Genomic DNA, 18,386 nt, shown 5'->3' with positions numbered 1-18,386 from the left:
GGGATACTCTTGTTTACCAGGGCACCCCTCGAGATTACTAGAAACAACGTCCATAAACTGAAGGAGAGTAGATTTAGATTGGACATCAGGAAGAAATTCTTTACGGTGAGGGTTGCCAAAATACGGAATGGGTTTCCAAGGAAGGTAGTGCTTTCCCCTACCTTGGAGGTGTTCAAAAGGAGATTAGACAAGCACCTGGCTGGGGTTACTGACCCCAGCGCTCTTTCCTGCCTAGGTCAGGGGGTTAGACTTGATGATCTAATAAGTCCCTTCTGACCTTAGAAATCTATGAAATCTATGAATCCGCTATGTCTGAAGTGTTCATGCAATGCCATGTATGTTTCCCTAAATTAAGTTTCCTAATATATAGAATGTTCTAGTGTCTATAAACAGGCACAGTAGGCTGTGTCTAATTTTTTATTTGTATATTTATATACATTATGAGGTTTGGTATGGATTTAGTTCCATACTAGAGTATGATAACCAGTCAAAGAGGACAGATGAAACTTCAGGAGAGACAAAGACTGTTCACACCTAGAGGATCAAAGACCAAGTGGCTTGGAAGAGTAGACTCTTATATTTAAATTTCCAAAGCTGTGCATATCAAGTGTTGAGGCCTGAACCAGACAGGAGAATTGCTTTTTAGGGGAAATAACCATCTACCCAGATAGTATTGGATTACAGCTGGAAGACTGGACTAATAATCTGTTTGACAGGATGTACATTTTCCTTCAGTCATAAATGGATCAGTAAAGATGCATGACTAGTTTACGAGATGTACTTTATATACACCATATTTGATCTTCACGTATCCTATAGAATAGAGGTAGGCAACATTTTTTGGCCGGATTACCAAAAAAACCCACGGTGTCTACCTTGGAAGGTGTCAGAGTGCCAGCATGCCAGAAAAATAAAATGAGGGCTGGGGGGTGGTACATGGCAGGACGCCATGCATATTGGTATATTTAATAATCATAAATGTTGCTTTTGTTGTTGTGTATTCCTTTTTTGTTAAGCATGTTGCAGTGAGAGAGAGAAGGAAGAGAGAGAGAGAGAAAGAAAGAAAAAAGAGAACGGAGACACACACACACACACACACGTGTACAGACACACAGAACCAGAACAGACACATGCACCCACACATCTAGAACCAGACACACATGTGTACACACAGATGCACACAACCAAATGCGCATGCGCACAGAGCCGGGCTGCTGGGCCACCAGACATATTCCAACCCAACAATGCCCTGGGCCCACCAGAGGCCCTGGGCTTCCCTAGGGAGCCAGCCCCCGGGCTACAGCGCAGCTGGCCCAGGCCCAGGCCCTGGCCCAGAGCCTGCCCATCAGCCCAACCACCCACCTGCTCCCCTAAGCTGGCAGGACCGTTCAGGGCATCTAAACCATTATCCCCAGAGAGGCTGAGAGGACACAATGGCACATCCTCACCACAATCCCTCCACCCTGGTGCCTAGGCAGTGGGCATAGGGGGTCATCAAGGGATGTTTTCCACCAGGAAACCAAACCAGACTGGCTCTGGATTTATAGCGCTACCTATACATAACACCCTGCTGGGTCCAGGGCACTGCTCTGGAGTTAGGCCAGCACAGCAGGGGAGGAGGGAGCTGGGCTGGAGCCCGGAGAGTCTGTCCCTGAAGGGACTGAGGCAATAAGCCAAAGCCGCCTCAAGGGCTCCTGGGGCATTACCCCCTCCCCCAGACCCTGATCCCAGGGAACAAATCCCACCCTCACTCAGCTGCAATTCACAGAGACACTGGGGAGTGGGGGACTTGCCCATGGCACAATTCAGTCTCTTCTCGGTAGTCAAGCAGCAGATAAAAGAGAAGGGTTTGGAGCAGAAGAGCAACCCTGAAGGTGTGAGAACACCCCTGGAGTGCATCTCTAAAGTGCATCTGGCCACATCTAGGGGTGACCACTGAATTTTTTTCTGATTCTTCAGTTCATCCCCTGAACAAAAACCCATTGTTCACTCAGCTGTGTTCAGTACCAGCCTGCTATGAAGGTGCACACCATTATTATAGGAAACCTAATTTGGAGGAGACCTATGTATGTGCCTGAAATATCTACCACCATCACACTTGAGAAGGGTTAGCTCCTGTTCAGAAATACATGTGAAGTGAGTCACTGTTTCTTTCCCATTCTCTTCAGTATACTTTGTCACTGTAGTGCACACCATTTAAGTGCTTTAGCAGCAGCAAATAGTTAAGTCCCCACTACCCTGAAAGGGAAGAATATGTTGGCTTTCTTTCTCTGACACAGACAGTGAAGTAGTCACAGAAAAGCTGAGATTTAGCCAGTGTTGCACAGGGAGAGTCTGTGTTAGAGCCTGAACCCAAATCTCTCAACTTTCAGGCTTGTGCTTTGAAAACCCTGGAGAAAGAAATCCTCTCAAGGAGTGCAGTTATAACAAAGCTTTGGGTCTTGACTGATTAAAGCTATGGTTCCATTAAGAAGTTAGAGTCCTGTTGAATTCTGTGGGATGTTCAGCAGGTTTCAGACCTCCACCAGTGCAGATTAAAATATAGGATTGCAGCCTCTGTTCAGAGTGGTCTTTTTGTGGGGGTGGACTTGAATCTCTCACTTTCAAAATATACCAGAATCTAGGATTACTGGTTAGGTATTGAATTATTGTCTTTACAAATGAGCGTTCAAGCACCTGATGATCTACTGAGTGAATAATGGGTACTCCCACAGTTATGTTAATCCTTTAAATGTTAGCCCAATACCTTCATTATGTCAGGGAGATAAAGGAAAAAAGAAAGTTTTCCCTTTTTTTCTGCTCCAATTTGTAAATACTACTGGAAAAGGAATGAGAAGCTCTGGGAGACCTATTTCCCTCCTTATGAGAAGGTGAAACCTGGTGGGGGGGGGCGTGCTGCTGTACTTTTTCTAAAAAACTGGAAGCTGTCCAAGGTCCTCCCAGTTTGGCTTCCTAGGTAAAAGTAGAACAACAAAGGAAGATAAACTATTTCTTGAAGTGCTGGTGCTTGACCTCCTGAGGCTGTTGTGGTAGATACTTTAAAGAGAAGCTATTGCATCACAGCCCATAGCCAGGCTGCAGAGCTGCTTTACAGGTGGTGATGCTGTTTTGGTGGTTTTATTTTCAGCAGAAAAGGTAAATCATCTTCCTGAAGAAAAGAGTTTTATGGTCCCTCTAGAATACAGGAAGGTCAAGATGTTTCCATTGTGATGCTGTCACTCACACTTTTCACATCTCTGATCTGACATCCAAATTTGTCAGATGTCATTTGATGTCCCGATCACAATTACAGCCAGAGAAGGTAGAATATAAGATTTGGGCTAAGAACATACCTAGTCTTTAAAGCAAGATTGCAGGCCATCCATGGAGCTTTGATTACTTGTACAGTAGCAGGGAAATTCCAGTTTTTGTGTAAATGCCCAGATACAGATTTAAGTCACCTCCCTACTTTTGAACCAATTTTTAAAAAGTAACGATTGATTAGGGTTTTTTTAATATTAAAAAATAAAGGAATATATTTAACCTTATGGCCTCTTGAACAGGTGGGGAAGACACACCTGTGATGGCAGGGATACCAGTTTTTAAGCTGATGAGTTAAAAAGGGTCAGCTTCTGTTAAACCAAGGGGTCAGCTCAGTTAAACCAAAAACATGTATTAAATGTTGATGTAAAAGCAGCTTATATTCTTTACACGTTTTTCATCATCCGGATGTCTGTTTTTCTGCTTTTCTATTTTTTTTGGTTTTCTATTGCAAAAGACACCATTTCAAACCAGCTTCTAATCTTGTGCACACTGATTTTGCTTGTGTATATAGGCCAATCAGTTTAATGTGCTCAACTTGTACATATAACTGACCATTCTCGTGCTCAAGTGCAATAGCTTGTTTGTCAAGGTTCTTTGGGTGAATCTGATATCTTTTATTAGACCAACTTAAATAGTTAGAAAAACTTTTTAAGCAAGCTTGATCTCTTGAGCATGTTGTGGTAGATACCAAGGGTTTTTGAACCCAAAGGCTTGCTTTAAAAGTTTTTTCCAACTATTTCAGTTGGTCTAATAAAAGATGTATATATTTTTTTATTGCATCAGATTCACTCAAAGAACCTTGTCTGCCTATGTCCTTAGACCAACACAGCTACAGCTTACACCCCTATAGCTTGTTTGTAAAATTGGCTGAAAGATATAAAACAAATAACCCCAGAATGGGAAAAATGGGATCTACCAGACTATATAATTCCAAGTAAAAAATAAGTAAATATCAAGAAAGTCACAAAACTCTTAACTGCAAGGCAGTGTACTGTTTGGAGTTCTCAGATTACACTTGGAAATTAATGCACACTCTGTGCTCACAATTGGCTGCAAAAGAAAAAGAATAAAGCCTATGCTAATTATAGCAAATCAGATTAGAGGTGATGTTTAATCCTTGAGACCTTCTTCAGGTTGTGGAAAAAATAGAAGCAGTTAACCATCACTAATCTTATCTCCTATTCCTAGTATGTGCTTGATTATTTAAGTTACAGCTTTAGGAACATATTGGCCTAGTGAGACAGTTAATAATTTGACTAATCTTGAGGATTTAGGAAACAATCTTCAGCTCTGAAGTTGGTTTAAAAATGTCTTTACACATGCCTATAAATTGTCATTTCATTAGAGCTTCACTGATGGTATTATATCAAACCATTTAGCAGTATCATTGTGAATAGTCTATTTCTGATTTCACTTGAAAACATATATGCACAGGCACCTTCTGTCACCTTTATAATGCATTGGTTTTAATTACTATTTAGTTCAGAATTTGATATTCAAGGTGTATTTTTCTCCCTGCCTCACAAAAATGGCTTAAAATAAGTAAGGTGCTTTTTAGACACAGAGATGTTTTAGATGCTCTGAGGCCTTTAAATTTTAGCTTCTAAATGTTATCAACGTGATTATAATCCTGCAACAACTTTCATCCTCCATTCACAAGTAATTTTGTTCACTTCAAAGTGACTGTGTTCAAATACAGAAAGATAATCATGTACCTAAGAGCCTAAGATTCAGGGTCTTAAGCTGTTTAGGTATCTACCTCTGAGTTCGCAAAGCACTGCAAAGTTCTGACCTTGTAATTCATGCTTATGTTAAAGGCAGTGCACGTTTGTGTGGCTGAAACACTACAGAAATGTGTGTATGCTGTAGGCGAGCTGTCTATCGTGCTGGTACCCTCCCTGACCACCACAGACTTTCTTTTTAAACAGAATCTTTTTACCTTAGAAGAAGCTGCAGCATATACTTTGGTCATTAATTTTTTGTTATTTGCTGAATGGTTTCATTGTCATGGTCCCAAAAATTAGGCCTGGAAAAGATCTACCAAATAATCTGGACCACCCCTGCTGAGATCAAATGGCTCTTTGCAGCATATTCTTCACTGCTTTGCCAAGTTTCAGTTTAAAGTCCTTAAGCAATTAGGCATCTATCACTGCACTTGGGGAAGCCATTTCACATTGTAATATAATGACACTCAGTGTCAAAAAAATTGCCTACATTTTCACTTTCCCAGTTTCCTTCCATTGTACCCAGCAATCCCTCCCTCTTTAGCATCCTAAACATTCGCTTCTTGTCCTGGGTGCTTAATTTCTTCAGATTACTGTAAATGGTGCCCCCTTCCATTTTAGTTGTCATTTCATATTTAGTTCTTTCCCTGGTTCTTCATAAATCACTCCTAGTCCTAGAATATTCCATGCAATTTAGGGTGTTCCTATATTAAAAAAATGTGTCCATATATCTGCATAATTGACCCAAAGTGGGGCTGGCTTTTTTTTTAATGTTTCATATTGCCAACTCACATCTAACCTATTTCCATTCTCACCCCTGAATGACAGGGATTAATATTTTCCTTAGATTACTTAGGGTTTCTAAATATTGACAATAATTATAATGCTAAATAAACCTAGATGGTATCCTTAGATACATGAATGATTTAGATGAGGGGTGACCAACCTCCAGCATGGGTACCACAAGTGACACAGACAGTCTCTGTGTGTGGCTTGCAATGCATTGGGGCAGGGGCCGGGGAGCGGAGGCAGGCTACAGAGTGGCAGATAGGGCAGGAAGCAGAAAGAAAAGCATCCGATCAGGCAATGAGCACAGGGAAGGAAGCAGAAAGTGGAGCAGCAAATTGGGTAAGGCAAAGGTATTCGAGTGGCACTTGGGGAAGGTGCAGGGCTAATCTGTTGCATGCCTGCCAAAAGGATTACCCCCCTCCCCCACTGAACTAATGATTTATTACCAAGCAAGGGAGAATGTGAGGTAGGGGGAGTATGATTATTCCTCAGATATTTGAAGAGTGTAAATGCCAAGGTGGGAGAGGAATTTTTTAGAGCAATTCAATGAAATGTAACAAGAAGAGAGGCAAATAAGGAAGAAAAGATATCCTAACAGTGAGGTCGTAAGTAAGTTCTGGTAAGTTTCCCAAAGGAAGTGGTGGAAGTCCGGCACTTAAATCAGTGACAACTAGACAGAACAAAACACTCAGTGTTGCTCTGGAGGGAACAGAGAGACACTGATCTAAAGTGTTAGTTTCTGAGTTTCTACAATTTTTTTAATTTATGAGCCTGATTTGCCACTAAGTGCTAATGCTGATTAGCCTATTTCTCAACAATGGTCATTTTACTGCATATAGAGTCCAGTAAACATCTTGCTCAGCATTGCACTGTTCTGCATGCCCAGCTGGCTGTGGTTCACGTTAGTTCACAGTACTAAAATAACTTTCTGCTCCATGCTAAGATTTGATCATTGGGAGCAAGCGTGACCTCTATCATCATGACAAAAAACGGGGATTGAACCACTGATTTCCACAGCTCATGCATGAGTTTCTATAGTTTGAGCAAAAGAATGAGGCTGTCTTGAATTAGCCACAGAGCAGGACATAGGATGCATATCCAATCCAATTGGATGCAGCAGATGACACGAGAGAAAAACAAAATAATCTCTTACGTAGCTGAGCATAGAGTCTACAACTTCCTTGACATATTTAGATACAGGTGAGGATTCAGCCTTTCTTTGAATAGCTAAAAATCTGAAAAACAGGAAATCAATGAAGAGTGAAAGAAAAGAATGCAGCATATTGGCAGAAAGCTAGCAGAAACAATGTGTGCACGCAAACTATTGTACCTTGGCGTATTTTTGTTGCTTAGGGTCTTTGTACTCACAGATTGACTCTATTATTTTGCACTCAATCTCTAACACCAGAAATGGGTATGAGAAGAGATGAGAATGAGCAGATCGCTATTAGTAGGGTAGTAGTCTGGCATATAAAACAGGAGATGTTCCATATAGATTCCCACAAATTGGGCTATCTAACTACAGATTAGGTGGTATGGAAAACATCTCTCAAATTTGGTGGAAAATAGATCCTGGAGACAGGCTATCATATACAAAAAAATAAAGGTTATTTGTAGTGATAAAGCTTACTTTAATCATTGGACTACTGTTACTTTAAATAGCAAATGGGTGTTAGTGTGGTACAATAAACCCAGTTCCATTAGTAAAACTCAGCACCTTGTTTTATTTAATTGTTTTAACTCCAGTGCATTGGTAAGGTACACCTTTTAAAATACTACTCCTACTCGTTCTTACAGAAGTGTATGCATGTTGCTGTAGTATATACAGCTTTTAAACCTTTCTTTTCAAAATGTGCAATATTTATAACCACACTCCGTTGCCTGAATATCTGCTTTCTTGTCACAATGAATTAAATACAAGCAGTTCCAAAGTCTGTAAGACAGTGGACCCACAATGGAGGCCAAATCAATATTTAGACAGCTTCAGGCTACTGAGATTTTGCTAATCTTAACACTTGCCAGCAAGCTTTGCATGCATTTATTATCAAAGTTATTGTTTATGTAGTTTAAATCATTGGCTCCGATTTGAACCACTTCAGAGCCTCCTCCCTGAGGGCATCTATTAGAGCTGACAACATGCTCATTCTGGTACTTTAAAAGTAACTCTTCGTTTCCGTGTGTGTTTATAAATGAATATTATGAAGCTGTTAGAAATGTTGTAATTGTGGATGACCCAAACTAATTCATGATGCAGGTCTGACAGTTATTCTCATCTCTCCATCATTTAGGCTTTCTCCCCTACCCACCTCCCACCCTCCCAGCACACACTCTTAAAGGTCTGTATCCCATGGTTCCTTCTTTGTGTGGCAAGAGCTCTGTTTCTAATATTCAGCACAAAACAAATGTAACAGATGTCCTAAATGCTCTCTTTGTTAGCATCTTGATTTATTGGGACTGAAGGACTGAGTCAGCTTGGGAGATAGCTTTACTCTGGAATGTTATGAGTCATTATGAGGTTCTTGAGAATTGAACTGTAGTAAACGGGATACAGGTGGAAGCAGAGCAGAACAGCCATGTTCAACTTGTTTTGCAGTCATTCCCCCTAGTGGCCCACTTGAGTAACTACCACAAGGACTTTTTTTGCTGAGTCTCAAGACTTCTTTTAATCACTGCCCTAAGACATACGGTGTTTGCTAGCTTTTATAGAATGTGCAGTGATACCTGAGCCAACAGATTGAAGATCTTCAGAAAATAATGACCCGTGAATAGGACATTTTACATTTCCACATGCTGCAGCTAATCAGAGTGGGGAGAGCTAAAATGTAGGTATGCCTTCAGGGAAATCTTAATTTAAGCATGTGGACACAAATACTTTGAGCCCTTTTAGAAGGAGAACATTTCAAAGGGGCAGTAGCTGATGCATTCGTGTTCCCTCCAACTTTAACACTCCTTCTTCCAGGGTTAAATGTGGAGTGCGTTTGCTACATTTGAATCGCGCTAAGTTTGTTCACACCTAACAGTTAGAACATATCAGCTGCTGCCCTTTTAAAAAAATCCCCTTTTGAAAGAGCTCCAAACATGCATGTGTCCGCACCCTAGCAAAGCAACAGAAGATGTAACACCAGCAGAGCAGAAATCATTCTAATATCCACCTGTAAATCTAGGCAATTTTAAGTTCAAGAACACATAGCAAAACAGGGCTATATGGGCTTTTGGAAGGAATTTGTAAGCTACAGGTAGTAGTTATATGCAGAAAACCTATTGAGAACTATATTTAGAAGCTTTTTCTAAATTTATTCTAAATAATATTTAGAATATTTTCCTTTCTGCAATGTAGGGCTCTTGATTATCTGGTTTAACAAGTGAAAAGTGGCAAATAACAAGGACTTGTTTTTTAAAGAAATTCTTCTGTAAGTATATATGTAGTTTATACTAAATACTGAAGGGCAAGGTGTGTGGGACACGGTAGCCCTTCATGAATCATTTATGGTTTTAAAATTCTTGAGTAAGGCTCCCCCAGCTCATGTTCCTATATTCGTGGACCTCACAGAGTCATTGGCTTGTCTGTATATACTTGAATCCAACTGTACAGACCTTCAGAAACTAAATCTGGGGAGTTATGAATGCCAGAACATCTCAAAATAGGTGCTGTATGTCTCACTGGAAAGCTATGTGTCTCTCCATAGCTGTGTCTATGCAGCAGTCTGAGGTGTGGTTGCAGCACATATGGGCATACCTGAGCAAGCTTCAGTCTAGCCAAGGCAGGTACCAGTAGCAGCAAAGCTGTGGGAAATAAGTATCCAGGATCCTTGATGGAATGATACAACTTACAGTGAAGTCTGTACTGCCTGGGCTAAGTTAAAGCACACTTAGGTATATCAGCACATCACATCACCCAAATGCAGTATAGGCATAATCTAGGCATGCCCCCAACACCCATAATAGCTTAGCAGCTTCCAGCCTTCAACTCCTCCTAAACCCTTGGTGAGCTGGGAAACTGTTCTCCTCACTTTAATGATGGAGGTGCACAGAGGCTATGTGACTTGCACATGGTCACATAGGACGTCTTTAGTGTATCAGGGAATTTGAACCCAGGCCTCCAAAGCTAGTTCTTGAAGGACTGGATCACCCTTCCTGTTCAGAAACCTTGTGTCTTGATGATGAACCATGCCTGTGTTAGTTGGCTTACAGGGTAGTTTTAACACAAGTCTGCAGTTATGACCAACAGAGCCGTAAGTTGTTTTGGAATGCTCAGGACTTACCCGATATTAAACTTATTGCTGTTCCAAGACATGAATAGTAATTGTACTTCAGAGCCATTTGCATTAGAAAACTATTTAATTAAAGTCTATGGCAACAGACATTAGTGGAATGAATACAAGCAACACAGTTGAAAGTGCCTGAATAACCATATTTGTCACATGGCTCTGCAGTTTATCAGACAGCTCTGTGTATGAGTATCATCACAGTATATCTGAGGGAGAGGATGTATGTTTCTACACCAGTTTGGGGTATATATTACATATGCATTGTAGTTTATGCATGTGCATATCTGTCAGGGTACAAGTGTATAATGTGAAGCGGCCACAATTCTGGTCATTGTTAACTTTTTCACTAAAGAAAAGTGATATGAAATTGTGTGCTGTCATGAGCTTCAGTATGTTTTGTGGCAGCTAAAATGTGGATACTCATCTCTTTCCTATATGCTACACTTCATACACACTAAAACCAGAAACAATGGAATTTCTCAAGTGGAAGAGAGCCACTGGGCAGCACAAATCCACTGTCTGGTAAATAGCAACTTGTTGAGTGTTGACTAGCATCAATTCTGAAGACACAAGTCAGCTTGGTTGGCTAGCTAAGGAGGGGGAAAGATTTCATATTTGTTTAATATTAAAATTGAAATGTTTTCCCCCCAGAACACTGTTCAGATTTAAGTGCAACTCCTTTATTCTCCAAAAAGCCATTCTGCACCAGGGTTAGAAGAATAAATCTTTCTTTTGTATCTTGTTGGTAATTACAGTGCATCGTGTGGAAGCCCATATGCGCATTGAAAAGTTAATAACACACTTGTTAATATATATTTACTCCTCTTATTAGCAAAAGCACCTGGTTCATAGCTTTTTAGTCATTCAATCTAAAGAATGTTTTGCATAACTTTTAATGTGATTTTAAAGCAACATGGAGCAGGCAGCGTTAATTATTGGAGGTAGCATCGTTGCTGACCTGATAAAAGATTAACTGGTACTTTACAGTATTTATTTCTGGACATTAGAACTGTCAGATTATCTAACTGCACTTGAAGGACTTTGGACAATGGCTGTGTTGATGGTAATGCTAGCAATTTCCCTGTTTTTTTTGCAGGTCACTGCCAGGGGATTTGGTCCATTGTTACAGTTTGCCTACACTGCTAAGCTGTTACTCAGCAGAGAAAACATCCAAGAGGTCATCCACTGTGCTGAATTCTTGCGCATGCACAACTTGGAGGATTCCTGCTTCAGCTTTCTTCAGACGCAGCTGCTGAACAATGAAGATGGCCTCTTCTTGTGCAAAAAGGATACTGCCTGTCAGCGAATGCATGATGAAGAGAACTCAGATGGGGAAGAGGAGGAAACTATGGAATCAGAGACTTCAAAGATATCTTGCCCAAGAGAGAGGATGCAGCAGGAGCCCTTTAACTTTGAATCCACTGGTTCTGGAGCAGACAAGGAAGAAGGCATGTTGCCTGACTCGGACATGCTGAGAGATAGCAAAGACAGTTTGGACAAAGATGCAGTAACACGGTACCCCAGATATAAGAAATACCAGCTTGCTTGTACCAAGAATGTCTACAACACATCACACATCAGTACCTCAGGTTTTGCAAGCACATTTGGTAATGAGAGCTCTGGTAATGGCCTCAAATCAGGACTTGCTGTGGGGCAGATTAAAAGTGAACCTTCGAATGAGGAAAATGATGAAGAAAGCATCACACTTTGCCTGTCTGGAGATGAACCTGACATCAGGGATAAAGAGGGGGATATTGAAATGGATAGGAAACAGCCAAGCCCTACTTGTGTTGACAGGTCTAAAAGTGGGTCCTCTCCTTCCTGCTTAAGGTCTTTCTTCAACAGAACAAAAAATGTAGATTTGGTTGGCTTCCCAAGTACTTCCCAACAGCACTTTGCCAGGAGTCCAGCATGCCCTTTTGAAAAGGGGACAACTCAGGGTGACCACAAAACTGACTACAGCCCTTTCACAGGGAATTATGGGCAGTCCCATGCTGTTCAAAAGGATGCTTCCAACTTCCCCGGAGGATCACCTCTCAGGGGGCCTGGTTTTGAAGCTCTTTGTAAGCAGGAAGGTGAACTGGACAGGAGGAGCGTTATATTCTCTTCAAATGCTTGTGACCAAGTAAACACTTCGGTGCATTCATATTCTGGTGTGAGCAGCCTGGAGAAAGACCTTGCTGAGACTTTGCCAAAAGGTCTGTGGGCTGGAGGCAGCCAATCCCTTCCTAGTTCACAGACCTATTCCCACAGTGGACTGACAGCTGATCACTTGCCGGGAAGGATGCGGCCTAACACCAGCTGCCCAGTGCCAATTAAAGTTTGCCCTCGCTCTCCTCCTTTGGAAACCAGAACCAGGACCTCCAGCTCATGCTCCTCCTACTCATATGCAGAGGATGGCAGTGGTGGTTCTCCTTGTAGCCTCCCTCTGTGTGAGTTTTCATCTTCCCCCTGTTCTCAAGGAGCTCGATTCCTGGCCCCTGAGCATCAGGAGCCAGGCATGATGGGAGATGGAATGTACAACCAAGTCAGACCCCAGATTAAATGTGAGCCATCCTATGGAACAAACTCCAGTGATGAGTCTGGGTCGTTCTCAGAAGCAGACAGTGAATCATGTCCTGTGCAAGACAGAGGGCATGAGGTAGGGATTTAAGATAAGTACACATGTAACAGTCATTGTGACCCAATTAATCACTCCTTTATTCTTTCAAACAACTTTGGCATTTTCCCAGCAATTTCTTGTTTACAGAGGCAAAGGGTAACTTGTATTTATCTTCTTGTTACCTGAGTGTGCATGGTTAAGTTAACAGAGGAGAGATCATAAACAGCTATTTGACCTCCAGGATGCTTGGCACTAATGAAATTTTATTGTTAAACCAATAGTGACCAGAGTGAATTTATGGTCATAGAAGTGTTGTCACCTACTCTCTAATCTTCTCAGTATTTCCTTCTTGTTCCTTACCTATATTGAGGGTGGGGGAGAAGTATAACCAGCCTCTTCAAGGAATTAAAACGAATGTTTTCACCCAGAATACCATAATGTTGCCTGCAGCTTGGTCTACATATCAATACATATCAATGGTAGTATTACAGGTCCTGTTGAGATGGTAGCCTCATTGTGTTTGGCACTGTGCTGTCTAAATCACGAGGGAGTTCCTGGTGCAATTTGCTTACAGCCTGAATAGAGGAGACAGACAGAGGGCAAGAGGAGAAGGAGAGGCAGACAGAGGTGAAATAACTTGCGTCTGTTCATGGGTCAGAGCCAGGAATAAAATCTAGGTCTTCTTTCCAGTCTAATGCCTCATTCAATAGACCATGCAGCCTTCCTTTGTATCTTCTTGTCATGTAGCCAATGGACTTTGTCTCATTACGAACTGATACCAGGATTATATTTCCCATCTGTGGGTTCCTCTTTCCTCCTTCCTGGAGAGTCCCTCGCAGATAGCTGCATAAAAAGTTTCCAGGATTGTTACTGTTTTATTTACAGGAGCTGTTAATGGAACCAGAGAGAGGGAATAAGACTTTCTATGCAGCACTGAGAGAGAAATGGGGTCAGCTTAAGAAAAAACAAATTCCCCCACCCCCACCAAAAAACAAGGCTATGTGTAAATGCTATAGTGGGGTACCTGAGTAACCAAGAGCTGATCCATAAGCCAAGGAGAATGTTGCATGATCTCATGTAGGTGTACTGCATAGCAGGAGCTGAGGAGAGAGACATGTCTTTATGGATCTCCAGCAGGTAATTGAGAGTTTGCTAAGGTCACTTTTGTGTGGTACTGTGTGGTACTGCTGCCCTCCTAAAATGTTTCATTACAATCTGCTGCAGTGGAGAATAGGTAGATCTGCCCTCTGGGTTACTGTCTGCTATGATAGTCTGGAGCAGAGCAGACCAGGGTCAAGCCAACAGGTGTGAAATGAAGAAACAAGGGGAAAGAGATGTACGCATCTGTTGCTTGCTTTGTTTTATGTGAAGAGTGACTTTGATTTTGAGAAAATTAGCTAATTACTGATGCTATTGCTGCCTGGTTCTGTGGTGCGGAAGGATACTCTTAACACAAAAATAAATCATTGTCATATTTTTTGTGTTTGTCATAAGGAAGGAATAGGATGCAGGTATGGAGCCCCAGATGTTGTGCCTTGGGGTCTCGATCCCTACCATGTTCCATGGACAACAAAGTCATTTCAGAAGGGTTGTTTATTTTCCACTGTACATTTAGCCAATGTAAGTGTGGAAACTGCTCCTTTCCCTGGAGGGGAATCTAAAGCACTCTGTTCAGGACTTTCTGGACCTGCTTTGTCCAAGATTCCAGATCCAGAAAGTCTTAAAGCAGCCACAGAGGAATAAAAGGGTCCTTATTCCTCTTCATGGCGCTATTGCAACTAGTGGCCATCCTTGTAAACAGGGGCAGAGGTCTCATTTACAAGGATGAGACTGCAAGCGGTGGGTTGATGAGACAAAAAGGGAGTGAGTGGTTAAAATGATAGTTGCTTAGTGAGAACTGATGCCCAGCATGGCATAGTAAAGAGGGTGGGAGGTTGGATTTTTAAGTGACTAATGCAGTGTTTTAATTAGCTAATTGTGTGGGGTCTGAAGCAGCTGAATGAGGAGGCTGAGGGCCCTTGCGGACTTTTGGAGAAAGCTGTTAAGTTATATTGATGAAAACTGTTAGTAAGAAGTAGTGGGTGTCAGTTGTGTTGATCTTCTCTGAACACAGATAAACAACCCAAGGCAACAAGAAACCATATTGCATGGGCACAAAGTACTAGTTCAGATTTTTGTTTGAGAAGGATTGTGGGAAGGCTGTTGCAGTAGAACAGCTGATGGAAATGCAGTATAGTCTCATTAGGAAGTGCCCTGTCATATAGATATTATACAGTGTGTTGGGATGCCTATGTCCCTGGAAGTTATAGTGTGAAAAAGGTAAAGTAACGAATGTACCAAACCAGAAAACAAATTATCCAGTGGAGAGAAATGATTTCTTTTTTAAATCACTCCATATAGTTTAGCAAGTTGGCTATTAGATAAGTGGGCAGCACATGTACTACCTTGAAAAATTCACCCCCTTTTAAAAGCTCCATCTTCTTAAACCTTTAACTGGTGGGGTTTTCAAACCCTGAAGCTGTTCCTTTGGCTATCTGGATCACTTTGTATTCTGGTCCTTGACCCAGTGTCTACTCATTATAAAGTTAATCTAGTTATGGTTTACTTTTTTAAAAAATGTAACTGATAAAATAATTGCATGTTAAGTGAGGAGCTGTGTTCTGCAATCAGATGCATGCTACTGACATTACTTAAGTACAGTTGATGCTTGTTCGTGACAATATGTCCATGCCCAGGTGCTGTGTTGTTCCTAAACAACTATTGTTGTTCTAGAAAGTGTCATCTGAATACATGGCAGGGAATGTGCCCAAGGGAAATGTTGCTGGTTAAGTGATGATTGTTCTTAACTGGTGTTGTTGCAAATAGGCATCAACTGTAGACCCATTGACAGAAATCAGTAACCGTGTTGATTTCATCGAGACAGTCTGGTGTGAAAAAGGCTGACAGACTCTGACCCTCACTTATCAGATGCAGTTCGTAAGGTCTCTCAGAGTTTGGACCTGGTTGTTCTTGACTGGGATCCCAGAATGTTTTCAGTGCTCAGAATTAATGTCACAAAAATGCCTTTTCCTGGGATAGTGACCATGTGTGAAATATGTGTCAAAGGTTTTTTCTCCTTTTGGGCTTCTAGGAACTTTGCTGTCTTAGGGAATGGATGCTAGGCAGAAGCATACATACTCCAACTGATTTATTTAGGGCCCCTCTACACACGCTGGATAAGGTGCAATGGGATCTAATGCACCATCCACACAATTGCACATCCTGCCATGCCATGTGCATGGCAAGAGGTGTGACTGTGGGCTCACAAATCAGATCCTATGATGCCTTATTGCCAGTGCAGGAGGAACCCAATCCTGGGCGCCCCCTGTACTAGCAAGAAGCAGGCTCCTATGGCTCAGAACCCCTTCAGCTGATGGGGCTCCCAGCTGTAGGGGCACCTCCCATACCCCCATGGCTGGGGGAAGGGACAGACATTCAGAAAGCCTGAGCTTGAATTGATTCAATTTTTGAGGGTTAGTCTAACCTGCAAAGCTTGAACTGGTCTGGAGCTGGATAGACATTACCTTTTCATTCCAGAAATGCAGGCACATGCCTGCAGTGGCCCAGGCTAGAAGCCAGGAGAGCTCTAAAGCATCCCTCCCTTCATTTTATAGTGCTGAGCTGAGGGGGGCGGGGGCATCAGGACACTCTGATTAGCCCAGCAGGGAATTTGTAGCAGTGTTTATTACCCCTAATTCAGTGTTTATCACCCCTTTCAGGAAACAACAGAGACACATTACCAGCTACCTGTTGCTTCTGCCTTTGTCACAACATCAACCAGAGCCAGCATGTGGTTTGCTAGCTAATACATAGATACCTCTCAGCAAGGCAGAGTGGAGGGGAGAATTTCTGCTTAGCAGGGAGTGGAGAGGGGGAGGGAGGGAGCAGCCTGCAAGTCTCTGCCGGCGATTCAGCCAGGGAGCCAAGGGGAGGGGCCAGCCCTGCTGTGGAGCAGAGAGCCCGGCCCGGCCCGGCCCAGCGAGCATGCCAGGATGCAGGGGTGTCTGATATAACTTAAACCAGCAAGGGGTCTGGGACAGACACTGCATAAATTGGTTTGACCCAAACCAGTTAAGTCTTATATTACATTCAGCCAGGCTTATTTCAAACTGTTTTTAGCCATTTTCAAACTGGTTTATGTGCACTGAGCATCTGTTCAGTTACAGGTTTAAACCAGTTTCTAATCACTTAAACTGGCTGATGTATAATGTCTGTCGCTAGCCTGGGACACCAGCTGCTGTGATCTCCTAGTCTCAGGGATGCTCCATGCACCCTCACAGCTGAGAGTTCACAGCAGCTGGTCTTCCAGCTGTGGGGGTGCATGGGCTGTCCTTCATCTGGGAGCTTCCAGGCTCAGGAGTGCACATGGCTAGAAACTCTGGTTAGCTGACAGGGCTTCCAGCCACAGGGGCCCCTGGCCACACATTCAGTTAATGGTGTGATAGGAAACCACTTTGAATACAAATTTATTCATATTTTGTAGAATAAATTTGTATCTTATACCTTTCTATCACACCATTAATTGATTGAACATATGGCAGGGTGACCACTTAAGGCATGATTAACTGGTTAATCATGCCTTAAATGTAATGTATAGATGGGGCCTTAGAAACTGATACTGAGTATAGAGATTCTTTTGAATTCTATTCCTCTTTGCCTTTGTATTCTATTCCCTGTGACCCTTTGAAGGTGCCTGGTGTTGCTGAGATTTTTCTTGTCAGATCTCTCCAGACAGTAAAAGGACAGGTGCAAGCTAAACCTCCCCCATGTGTTGCAAGTACAGGAGGAAATAGTGAAGAGCTGTTGAGATTTTAGACAATTGACTGACAAAGTGGCTAATTCCATGCAAATACTTCTCCTGGCACTTTCCTCTCCATCCCTCAAATAACAGTTAAGGTCAGTAACTGGAGTTTAATACCACTGACAAGAATACAAGTATTTTCAGTTTGCAACCAATTTCCAATGATCTTGCTCAAAATATCAACAATAAAAATAAGAGTGGAAATAATAAATCCTTCAGAAGGAAGTGACTTGTTGATCTGTAAACTTTCCAAGCTATGAACTTGTTCTCTTTGGTGATACCTTGCTTTTCTAAAATTTCTTCTCCCAAATATTGTTTTGTTGCTGTAAAACAATTAGAATTTAACCTTTAAACATTGCTCTATTATGGCAGACTAGATGTGTTAAAAAACAAAACAACCCCCCCTAATTCAGTCCACTTTGATTAGCTAAGTTTTCCTGGAAAAACAATAATCTAGGGTAGGAGGGGGGAGGGGACTGAGTTTTCCAAGAACTATTATTACATAGGGAATTCCATTCAATGCAACTTTTATTTATATAAAAGAATAACTTTCCATCTTGGGGTAGTGACTGTCTTTTAAAAGGAAATGTTCACAAGTGCAGTACTGATGCAATTGAGCCACTGAAGAAGGTCGCAAGCATTTTTTTTCTTCAGTGAAAGTTCAGAGCTTTCATGCCTAATAACAGACAGACAGCTTTTCTTTGCTTATGTGTTAAGACCCTAATCCTGAGCTAGAGTAGAGCTCTACCTAGGGTCCATCAGAGCTCTGTTACACCCCAGTTGAGGATCTAGACTTTACTATTTCCATCAGTTGAGGTTATGTGCTTAAAATATGTAGTGACCAAGAACATTTACCATAG

General features: G+C 41.9%; 1 protein-coding gene across 4 annotated transcripts in view; it reads left to right on the top strand.

Moving 5' to 3' along the window:
• BACH2 (BTB domain and CNC homolog 2) overlaps nucleotides 1-18,386 on the top strand; it is a 264,660-nt gene that overhangs the window by 225,691 nt on the left and 20,583 nt on the right. For all 4 annotated transcript variants that reach the window (XM_019537759.1, XM_019537761.1, XM_019537758.1 and 1 more), the window contains one exon: nucleotides 11,181-12,725. In XM_019537759.1, the coding sequence (XP_019393304.1) occupies nucleotides 11,181-12,725 (1,545 nt within the window). The remainder of the gene's footprint in view (nucleotides 1-11,180; nucleotides 12,726-18,386) is intronic.

The sequence above is a fragment of the Crocodylus porosus genome, unplaced genomic scaffold (genome assembly GCF_001723895.1).
Source record: "Crocodylus porosus isolate Cpor-Errol unplaced genomic scaffold, CroPor_comp1, whole genome shotgun sequence".
Lineage (NCBI taxonomy): Eukaryota > Metazoa > Chordata > Crocodylia > Crocodylidae > Crocodylus > Crocodylus porosus.
The sequence above is the reverse complement of the archived record's forward strand: the minus strand, read 5'-3'. Positions and strand labels throughout refer to the sequence as shown.